General features: G+C 31.3%; 1 protein-coding gene across 3 annotated transcripts in view; it reads right to left on the bottom strand.

Annotated features, from left to right (window-relative positions):
- The window catches only part of LOC109787989 (putative LRR receptor-like serine/threonine-protein kinase At1g56130), a 65,311-nt gene that overhangs the window by 37,473 nt on the left and 15,786 nt on the right, over positions 1 to 12,052 (bottom strand). For 2 of the 3 annotated variants that reach the window (XM_083062897.1, XM_083062899.1), the window contains 2 exons: positions 11,345 to 11,416; positions 11,155 to 11,226 (listed from right to left, as the gene is read on the bottom strand). In XM_083062897.1, coding sequence (XP_082919023.1) covers positions 11,155 to 11,226; positions 11,345 to 11,416 — 144 coding nt within the window. The remainder of the gene's footprint in view (positions 1 to 11,154; positions 11,227 to 11,344; positions 11,417 to 12,052) is intronic. The other variant, XM_083062898.1, reaches the window with a different exon arrangement.

The raw sequence follows: 12,052 nt of genomic DNA, 5'->3' as shown, positions 1-12,052 counted from the left end.
ACTTCGTCGGATCGGCTCCCGGAGAGATATCTAGGGCAGAGAAAAGCTCAAAAACCCAAGAATACTCAGTAGGAGGGTTGAGGAATGTGTAAAAAGTGTGGAAGGACGTGCCAATGACGTCCTATTTATAGGATTGAGGCGCAATACGGCCTGGGAGGTCAATACGGCCCGTACTGGGTTTTTGAACTACAGTACGGCCGTATTGAATTTGGTACGGCCGTACTGAAGTTCAAAAACTTCAGTACGGCCGTATTGAGTTCAGTACGGCCGTATTGCAGTTCAAATGGCTCAGTACGGCCGTACTGAACCTCTGGGAGGGTGTTTTGAGCTCCAATCCTTGCACACCCTTATTCTAAGCTATTCTAAGACTTCTAGACCTACAAAGAATCATCCTAGGGTCTTCCAAGAGTCCTTCCGGCTGACTTTCCTTCGGTCTTTGAGAGTCTTTGAGCTTTATTTCCGACCCGGACAATTTTAGGGGTCTACATTGATCAATTAAATAGACTAGCAACAAAAAATCTAGTGAATGGTCTACCTAAAATCAAGTTCTCTAAGGAAGGACATCATGATGCATGTCAAAAGGGTAAGCAATCTAGAGCTTCTTTTAAAACTAAGAAAATGATTTCTACCTCTAGACCACTTGAACTTTTGCACATAGATCTCTTTGGACCCTCTAGAACCATGAGTTTAGGTGGTAATACTTATGCTATGGTCATGATTGATGACTACTCTAAATTTACATGGATTGCATTTATGTCACATAATGACAATGCTTTTAAAGCCTTCAAAATAATTGCAAAAAGAATTCAGAATGAAAAGGATTTGAAGATTAAATCTTTGAGAAGTGATCATGGTGTTGAATTTAAAATGAATCTTTTAAAACCTTTTGTGAAGAACATGGGATTAATTCCCTAGGACTCCACAACAAAATAGAGTTGTAGAGAGGAAAAATAGATCACTAATAGAGCTAGTTAGAGCCATGGTTAATGAAAACAATTTACCTAAATATTTTGGGCTGATCCAGTAAATGCTGCATGTTATATTCTAAATAGAATCTTGATTAGACCCCTTTTAAAGAAAACACCCTATGAGCTTTACAAGAAAAAGAAGCCTCACATATCTCATTTTATAGTGTTTTTGTTGTAAATGTTTTATTCTGAATAATGGCAAAGAACTTCTTGATAAGTTTGATGCTAAAGCTGATGAAGATGTCTTTATTGAATATTCTACAACTAGTAAGGCTTATAGAGTCTTTAATTAAAGAACATTAGTTGTAAAAAAGTCTATACGTGTTAAATTTGATAAATCTAACACTCCTAACAAGGGAAGTTTTTTATATTATAAAGATGAGATAGGCAATGAAAGCATACTTCAAGAAAAATAAAATTTTGGAATAGCAACGACAAACACCAACTGCTGGAACTCCTCTACCCAAAGAATGGAAGAAGCCAAAAGACCTATCTCTTGACAACATACTAGGAGATATAAATAAGAGAATATCTACTAGACATTCTCTTAATCTCTTATATGATGATATGACATTTGTTTCTCAAATTGAACCATTTTTTGTTAAACATGCTTTGAATGATGAATTTTGGATTATGGCAATGCATGATGAACTGAATCAATTTAAGAGAAATAATGTATGGGACTTAGTTCCCTCCAATAAAAATATGAATGTCATAGGAACTAACTAAATGAGGAAGGTGTTATAGTTAAAAATAAAGCTAGGTTAGTAGCAAAATGTATAATCAACAAGAAGGCATAGACTTTGGTGAAACTTATGCTACTATTGCTAGGCTTGAAGCTGTTAGACTACTACTTGCATTTGCATGTGCGTATGACTTTAAATTGTATCAAATGGATGTGAAAAGTGCATTTTAAAATGAATTTATAAATGAAGAAGTGTATGTTTCACAACCTCTTGGTTTTGTTGATTTTAAATTGCCCAATCACGTTTACAAGCTTAAGAAAGCCTTGTATGGACTTAAGCAAGCCCTTAGGTAATGGTATGAAAGGCTAAGCAAAAATATTATCTATGGATCATAACTTTCAAAGAGATAACGTTGACAAAAATTTCACCAAAAGTAAAAGGAACGTTTTCTTGAATATTACAAATTGCTTATTTGTGAAATCTGATATGATATATGTAATCTGGTAAAAAAGTGAAAGAAGATAATTACTAAAATCAATTTGGATTACAACTTCTATTCCGCTGTGTAATAAATATGATATACTTTGTATCTTGTTTGGTTTGTAGTCTGAATGTGATTAGTAAAAAGTTGTATAAGAACAAAAAGAAATTAACAAGAAACAAGAAAGACCATTAGAAGCTATCTAAGCGAAGAATCTATTCAACCCATCTTCTAGATTTGTGTTCTACCTGGGACCAACATAGGTTGCTCAACATATACTTCTTCTTGTTGTTCTTTTTCTTCCAAAATACCATTTAGAAACGCACATTTAACATCCATTTGATATATATTCCAATTATTTTGAGTTGGGAGAGGAACAATCATGCAAATGGTATCCAACCTTGCAAAAGGTGCAAATACTTCAAAGTATTCAATACCTAGTTTGCACTTATAAATTTTATCCACCAACCTCACTTTAAAGTAATTAACTTCTTCATTGGGATTGTACTTGGTATTGTATACCCATTTCACCCCAATAGGCCTGTTATTTGCTGGAAAATCTGTTAACTCCCACATCTCATTTTTCTTTGTGGTATAAATTTCATCTAAATCTTGGATTAGTATATGTTTTAATAATGAAAACTTAATTTCAAGTTTTAACCATGAAAATTATTCTTGTGGAGTACTAACAAATCTATTTAAGTGCTTTAGATTTACTTTGTTTAGTACTCAAGAAATCTACAAGTGTTTTAGCCCAGAAACACCCGTAGAAGATAGCCAAGCAATATAAGTTGATATGAAACATCTTATTCAAAGTTGATTCTTGAGTATACAAGTTTGTTGATTCAAGGAAGTTCAAGATGGATATCTTATCTTAGGGAAGATTCCTTGAAGACCTTGTATAGAAGTACCTATAAAGGAACCATTTGCTTTAGGAAGTCTTAGTTCAATCTTAACTTCTCAAAAGACTGATACTGAAGACCCTGCTCAAAAGGTTGTTTAGAAACATACTTAGATGGAAGCTCAAAAGAGAGCTTCAGAAGCAAGTTGTTTTTTAGAAATTTACTGAAAGCACAAATGAAAGTACAAGCTAATGTAAGCACTACTTAAAAAATAAGCTACCCAAAACAACCATATTCTAGAGGCTATAAAAGGAAGACCAATGCTACATTTTTTAGAAAGCAAGATAAAAGAGATCCATCAAAATACAAGCTTACATATTCGTAATCCTTACTTCATACTCTATGTTAAGATCGATCTCCACTTCTGTGTTAAGGATAGATTGTGGTAACCATAGAAATTGTTAGAAAACACAAAAACTTGATTCTGTAAAAAGGCTTCCCTACCTAGATCTGGTGTTCAAAGGTGTAGGAAGGAGTAAATAGATTCAACAAGTTGGCTAAGAGGAATCATAGCAAATGGTTGTGAGTGTGGGTATCTCAACAGGTTGTTGAGGGAGAAAATCTTAGTAGATGACTAAGTATTTTTTGTATAAACCTTCCCTACCCAAATCTGGTGTGTAAAGGTGTAGGAAGAAGTTAAAAGGAGTCAACTAGTTGGATGTGAAACCTAATAACAAGTGGTTGTGAGTATGGATATCCCAATAAGTTTTTGAGGAAAAAGTCTTAGTAGGTTGCTAAGTCTGAAACACAAGTAGTAGGTGTCTGTGTTGTGTGAAAGTGAACCCAACATGTGCCTGGTGGTGTAATTAGAACAATTGTTGCTGATATAGTGGAAAAATCTCACGAAGTGTGTGAGGACTAGACATAGCCCAAGTTTGGGTGAACTAGTATAAATTCCTATTTGCAATCTCTCTTACTCTATCTACTTTATTTTTTGCAATTGTTTATTACGATATATATCTGTACTGAATGTTTTATTATTGTTTAAATATTTGATTAAAGAAAGCTCTAAAGGAAATACTAAGTTTTACTCACTTAGAAGCATCAACTTTTGAAGAACATTTTTACTCTAAACTTCTTAGAAGCAGACTTTAAAGTAACTAAGTTTTTAAACACTAAAAAATACCATCTTTTGAGTAACAAATTTTCATAAAGAATAGATTTTTAAGAAAACAACAATTTAACCCCCTTACTTGTTGCCTAACATTCACTTCATCATCACCCATTGTTTTTCTTCGTTTCTCATCACTTGAGACTTTTTCAAAATTCACGGGCTCACAGTATGCAAATAAAGCAAAATTGATAATCTTCTTATCAGATGAGTCATTATCGTTGCCCACAACATAATCTTATAATCTTGCTAGTGGTTGATGATGCCTTTTTGGCCTTTAGATGATTTTGGTTCATCAACAATTGGATCTGGTTGCCTTTTGATCCCTTCACAATTGTTAGGAATTATCATCTTCTCCTTTTGAGACTTTGGAGACCAATTCCACATGACTTTCTCATCAAACATCACATCTTGACTAATAATCACCTTTTTTGTTTTTGGATTGTATAATTTATATGCCTTTAAACTTGAGTTGTAGCCAATGAAAACACACATTTCTCCTCTATCATCCAATTTCTTTTTGACTTGGTTTGGAACGGTGCATATGTTATGCATCCAAAAACTCTGAGATGTCAAATTGATGGTCTCCTTCCACTCCAAGCTTCTTCGAGTGTCTTGTCACAAACATTTTTTGTTGGACATTTGTTCAAAAATATAGACAAGGAACAATTGCTTTGGCCTAAAACTATGTTGGCATATTTTTGGCCTTGAACATGCATCTCACTACAACCATGATGTTTTTTTTTTCTTTTAGTAACTCCATTTTGTTGAGGCATGTATATAGTTGTCAATTAGTGTTGAATTCTGTGTTGCTCAACAAGCGAGGTATTCTTGGCCTCTACCTATTCTCAATACTTTGGTTGTACAACCATTTTGCTTCTCCACAAATGCCTTAAGCATCTTAAAGGCATTACATGATTATGATTTCTACTTCAAGAAATATACCCATGTTTTTATGCTAAAATCATAAATGAAAGCAATAAAATACTTGTTACTATCATGAGTTATTAGGAACTCAACAGTGCATAAATATGAATGAACTATCTCCAAGATCCTTTTTGCCCTCGAAGACATTCTAATCGGGAATGATTCCATGTGCTTCTTCCCAATCTCACACTCTCACACTCTCACATACATTGTTAGGAATACTCACAACAAGTAAGCCATAAACATTATTTTCTTGACAAATAATTCAATCTAGAAAAGTGGAAGTGACCAAAATGCATATCTTATAACCAATAATCATTAGGAATAAATAAACTCACGCAAGAAAACTTTTCATGATAAATTTTCAAAAGGAATAGGCAATTAGGAGTCATTTTTATCTTAAAAAAAATCTTCCATTTTTTTAATTAACGTGTAGTAAACATGATGAATGTGCATGTTATAACCCTTCTCTGATAGTTGTTCCACATTCAACAAATTATGATGAAGACTAAGAGCATAGAAAACATCGGAGATAAAATTTTGCAAACCATCTTTTAATCTTATATTAATTTCGTCTTTCCCCGAAATAAGAATGTTTGTGTTTCCAAATTTCATGCTAGATTCTACTATTTCATCTGGAGATGAAAATAAATCTTTTTCCCCACATATATGATTGCTAAATCTAGTATCCAAAACCAAATATTTTCATCCTTTGGAAATGTATTGCTTGCTAAAAATAAACTTTTTAGGTTATAAGATTTCTCACCAATATGTTGATGACTTTATACCACGTTTGCTTATTGTTTAAATATACCATACGTAGCTTTGTGCGCAAACTTTTCACAATAGAAGCAATTAAATTTTGCTCTGTTAGTAATTATTACATCGCTTTCTTCCATGGTTGACAACACCAAAAGCATTTTTTCTTCTACCTTGGTTGAATGATATAAAATTATCTTATCTTTGATTGAAATTTTCACATCCTCTACCTTGAGTTTCCTCGACCTTTCCCTCTGTAATTTCCTCTTCCTTGATTGTTACAATTATCACAACCTCTATTTTATGCATTTTGACTGGTTTCAACAATGTTGTTGAAGTTCACCTAAATTTTTAACACTTCTTCATTTACTTTCTCCAAGATTGTACTCATGTGACTTTCAATGCTTTGTTGCAACATGGTGTTTGTGTCATGGTTTTTCAATAATCATAGTCACCACATGATCAAACTTCATCGACATCGTTTGAAGAATTTTCTCTACCACTTTGCTATAAGGAATATCTTCTCCATACACTCTTATCCTATTGATGAGATTTGTAACACATGAAAAATATTGTTACACGAATTCAAAATTGGACATTTCATACATTTCATATTCCCTTCATAAAGATTACAACCTGGATTTCTCATCCTTCTCTACTTCTTATATGACAACTTCAAAATATTTCACACTTCTTTTACAGTTTTGGCATTTGCAATTTTTTCAAAAATAGAAAAGTCTATTACTTGTTGAATTTGTGATAGCGCCAATTGGTCTCTCCTCCTAGCAGTATCATCAACTCTTTCTACTAACCCCAGTTTAACAAAGCTCCTAATATTGTGAGTTCTCAAATATGTAGTCACCAAAGTTTCCCAATAGCTAAAATCTAATTTCTTATCTAGCTTGGGACCAAACCAAATAATATCGTAATTGGTTGTCATATCATTATGAATATAATAACTGTATATTTATTTTTGACAAAGTGAGAATCCTTTTTGTTAAATCAGACGAGGAAAATCTCACCGCAAGTTTTGAATAAGACAAATATAATACATGTTGTTAGTTCTAACAAGTTTGCTAGTGTTTCAAAAGAACATAAGTACAGGTAAAGTTGATCAAGTATCAAGAACAAGCATATACATCAAACGATCAATACGACAATCATTAAAGTTTCTAAGAAACAAATCAGAACAAAGCTTTAGACGGAAGTTGGTCAAACAAAATAAAAGTCAACAAGATTAGACGAAGAATAGTACAAAACAATAAGCATCTCTAGACGGAAATGAAAATCTATTCATATATATAAGTTAATCAGACGAAAAGGGTAGTCAAGATCAAACGTAGTATCTGGTAACCAGATGATGTCAAGAATATTGAAGCACGTCTAAAGTCCACTAATCACATTAAAAAGAATTATACAAGAAACACAGGAGGACATCAACGTGAATAAAAAAAAACAATTCAAATATCGTCTATATTTACAAAATAACACACGAGGCTGTTGAAATCATGAAGAGAAGAAGAAAGAAGAAAAGGAAGCTTAAACATCAAATCATGAGTGTATAAAAAAAAAAGGACAACTGCTTTTCTGAAAAGTGAAGTCTCTGCAGCTACATGACCAGAAAAGGACAAGAAGTTCCTAGGTCTCAGTAAAAATCAGAAATAGCAGACTCATAACACACGCAATAACTAAGAACGGGAAGCAACATTTAATGCAAGAATCCGAGCATTAAATGAAAGGATCAAACTAGTCATGAACGACTATATCTGCTTCAACAGAAATATGCAACAAGCAAATTTTACAGGCCTATAAATATGCAATATCATCAAACCTAAAAAGGTTAGGCAAGAAGCAACGAAAGAATGATTATATGCCTTGCCCCGGGCTTTTGATTGGAAGAAAAAGAGTGATATCAAGCCCACGAGATAGAGACCAGAGATGAGCACACATAATTATATGTACAATGTAATATTGTATTTTTATCTCTGTAGACTAAGGTGTTCGAAATGTCAGTGATGGACTAAACCTTAGTGAGTGTTGTAAACCTATGTATCCTCTCCATGAGAGTAACCGAAACACTCAAACACAAGTCTCTGTAAAACTAAGGTAACAAACCTTAGTGAGTGTAGGAAATTCTCAATCCTCTTTGTGAGATTTATGTATGCACTCAACCAAAACTGTCTAGCCAACATTGTAAAGCCTGAAGAGGCTAGGAAAAAAATACTTGTAAAGTCCGGAGGGGCTTGTCAAAGAATACTCATTGCTAGCCAGAAGTGGCTGAGAAGAATATACTAGCGTTAGTGAGTGAAGCCGACGGGCTAGGAGTGGTCGAGAATACTTGGAGAACCAGAAGTGGTTTAAGAATACTAGAGTGGGTGAGAGAAGTCGACGGGCCAGGAGTGGTCGAGAATACTTGGAGAACTAGAAGTGGTTTAAGAATACTAGCGTTGGTGAGTAAAGCTGACGGGCCAAGAGTGGTCGAGAATACTCAAGGCTAGGAGTGGTCGAGAATACTTAGGTCCAGGAGTGGACGATAATACTCTATGTTCTTCATTTCCTATCTAGTGGAACCCTTCAAGTTGTAGGAGACTGGACGTAGCTCAGTTGAGTGAACCAATATAAAATGATTATATTGTCTTATTTATATTTCAGACGTAAATCCTTCTTAATTGATAAATCATGTTAAAATCTTCATCTACTCTCCGTTCTTTAGTAAAACCATCTTTCAGACGAAGACGCAAATTTTTTTCACAAACATTTCAAACTGAAAAGTTTTATCTACTGCTTATCCTTAAATGAAACTATCTTCAAAAAGGAAAATGCAAGAACTTTAATTATCATTATAAATCATTTTCCTAGTAGATGATAAAATCTTTCAGACGCAATGAGCTTGTGTTAAGCAAATCCTGCATAACTGTCTGACATCTAAAAGTATATTAGACGAAGAACATTACTATTGCAAAAACGCCTTCAAAATTTCCTTCCTTCACACGTACACATATTCAACCTCCCTTCTATGTGTTTTTCCGCTAACTACACTTTTTTTCCTTACACACATTAATATTTATTTTCACCTCACATTACCACCTTTCTCTCAAGCTTTGATTGCAATTGTTATTAGTAGGATAACTATAATTAAAACTGGCACACTCATGCTCAACGAAAATGCTAGAGAGGGAAAAAAAGTATATGAAATTCACTCAATTGATTCACTTGGATTAATTCAAACTTATGGTACATTCACAACCTTTTATCACTACAAGAAAAACACAAATTCTCTATTTCCAATGGATTTTCGACGGATGAAAATCTGTCGAAAAAAGGGGCGTCGAAAAAAAATCTGTCAAAAATTATTTGAAAATCTTTATATGATTTCGACAGATAAATCCGTCAAAATTTTTTTGTTTAATTTTAATAAATTTATTAATGTAACAGCCCTCATATTTGGTTTCTCAAGGATTCTATATTTAACGACACCTTACTTTTTAGCATGGTTTGTCCTTACTTGCATAATTTCCCGGAAGGTTACTCATCCCTATATTACTCCAAGTCAAGTACACTTAATTGTGGAGTTCTGATGAGATAAGCTACCGAAAAGCATATGCATGTTGTCAGTATAGGTAATACAAATTAATTCATTTAAGTCATCCTCAGCTATACAATCTCATATTTGTACTATCTTTAGATCCCTCTCATTTGAGTGTGTTCGGACCGTTATAAAATTATAATAATATATATAATAATTATATTACCAATAATAATAATTATATTATATTTAATTAATCTTTATTTATATATATACTTACTTTTATAATTAACAATCTACTTATTTCAATTTAAAATTAATATTATGATACAACTTAAATTATTTATTATAAATATAAAAGTTTAAATAATAATTTATATATTTTAAAATGAGAAGGGGTTCCAAAATAATAATTTATATAAAGTTATTGAGCGGTATAATACTTAGTAAAAGTTACATCAATATTATTATAACCCTTCTCTTTTAAAATATTATTTTTATAAATTAAGTTTTAACATTTTAAATAAATTATTAATTAACTTAATATATTTATTCATCTTAAATCTAAGATATAGAATTCAAAAATTGTATTTATCCTTGTTTTATTTTCTAATTATCAACTATTAATAAAATACTAATTTAAAATATTATCTAATTATATCATAATATTTCATATCAAATTTAAAACTAGATATTAGTTATACAAAAATATCAAAATCATATAGTAAATTGTCAATAAAATTCTAGTTAAATAATTTAAAATAATTAATTTTTCAAATATATTGTTTGCAAATTTAACATACACCATGAGTTATTGAGCAGAGTATCTTTACTAAGAGTTACTTTATGAGTCATTTGATTCCTCCTTCTTCTCTCTCTCTCTCTCTCTCTATATATATATATATATATATATTTATTTAAAATTTTATTGATGATCATTTTTAATATATGATTGTCAATTTTGGTCAAAAAATTTTACATTTTTGACAAATGTAAATTTGTCAGAAATATTTCATCAGTAATATAACTTTTCTTACAATTTTTTTTCATCGAAAATATAAATTTTATGACAGATTTATATTTTTCAAAAATTACCGATAGATAAATCCTTCAAAAATTACTGAGGATATATCCGTCAGAAATTTAAATTTTTTAACAGATTTGTATCCGTCAGAAATATAAATTTTCTGACAAATTTGTATCTGTCAAAAATTTTTGACGGATATATCCGTCAGAAATATAAATTTTTCGATAGATTTATATCCATCGAAAATTATCCGTTAGTAATATAACTTTTCCTACGAATTTTTTTTCATCAAAAAAATCCGTTAAAAATATAAATTTTCTGACAGATTTATATCTATAAATCTGTCAAAAATTATCCATCGATAATTTATATTTTTCTTGTATATAGGCACTTATAAACTAATAAAATATTAAAAAAAACCCTATCCTTAAAGCTTAAGAAAAATTCAAGGTGGTGACAAATTAGCTACTAGCTAGATTGTAATATAATAAGCCAAAACTTAATGGCTATCCAATATTACTTCAGGGTCGGTGCTTCCATGCAAGAATGTGCTTTTTTATTTTTATTTTATTTTAGTTTTTCTGACAAGTCATATATGATTTTGAAGAAAGTAACTATCATCGAATTTTCTTTGTTTCGTGACATATGATATATGAAAATACTAAATTGTTTGGAATTTAAAGATTACAAATATATCTATTCTTTTGGTTTTAAATATGATTATGCACACTAATAAAAAGAGTCAATAGTAGTGATGATTGTCTTACAGAGTATTAAGCTTAGACCAATTCCCAATAAAACTAGGTATCTTGCCATTGAGTTTGATATCAGTTGCCCACCTGCAACAAATTGACCATGTATTAAATGTAAGCGCAAACATTAATTTCATATTATATTATCTTCATTCATTTTTTTTTCTTTGAAAGCTCATTTAAGGGGTAATTATCAAGGACTTACACTATCTTGAGATTTATAAGATTAGCAAATGTCATGGGAATTTCCCCACTAATTCCAGAGCTGGAAATATAACTACAAGGATAAATATGCTAAATCAATGTCTTTCCATAGTTATGGAAGAATACAAGTTAAATATATTGACATTTGCAGAAGAAAAAAAATTTACTAATTGATCAACCGAAATCCGAAAGAAAAATAAAATTAGCAAAATCAATCCATTACATACAATACATTATGCATAGCATAACCCAAACAAGAAAAAGTACTCTACATCTATATGTGAAAATGAAAAGGAATTCATTATGCATTATGCCATGGAGATTTCAATGAAATCAAGCATGCATATGTTCTTTGATAATATTAAAATAAATATGGACATACAACTTCAATCCTAATGTCAAATAATTGTTAATGTTTTCTTGTGTCAAAGGAATAGGTTTCAGAAAAAAAAAAAAAAAAGGTTTGATAAAGGCTATCTATAGAAATAATCAATACTGGTTATTCATCCAGAGTTGTTTGTTGGGCCTAGGTACCAAATTTGAAAGGACTTTGACCAATCTTTTTGGAATTTTGTACATCATGAAAATTTTATCTTTCCATTATTCATATTGTATTTAATGCTTTAAGAATTGTATGATGGCTTTGTTTTCAAGCCTAATGCACACTACTAATGAGTCAAACTAAATACTTTATCAGGTGAAATTAAAC

This window comes from Cajanus cajan, chromosome 8, assembly GCF_000230855.2.
Source record: "Cajanus cajan strain Asha chromosome 8, NIPB_CcT2T_4, whole genome shotgun sequence".
NCBI lineage: Eukaryota > Viridiplantae > Streptophyta > Magnoliopsida > Fabales > Fabaceae > Cajanus > Cajanus cajan.
The sequence above is the reverse complement of the archived record's forward strand: the minus strand, read 5'-3'. Positions and strand labels throughout refer to the sequence as shown.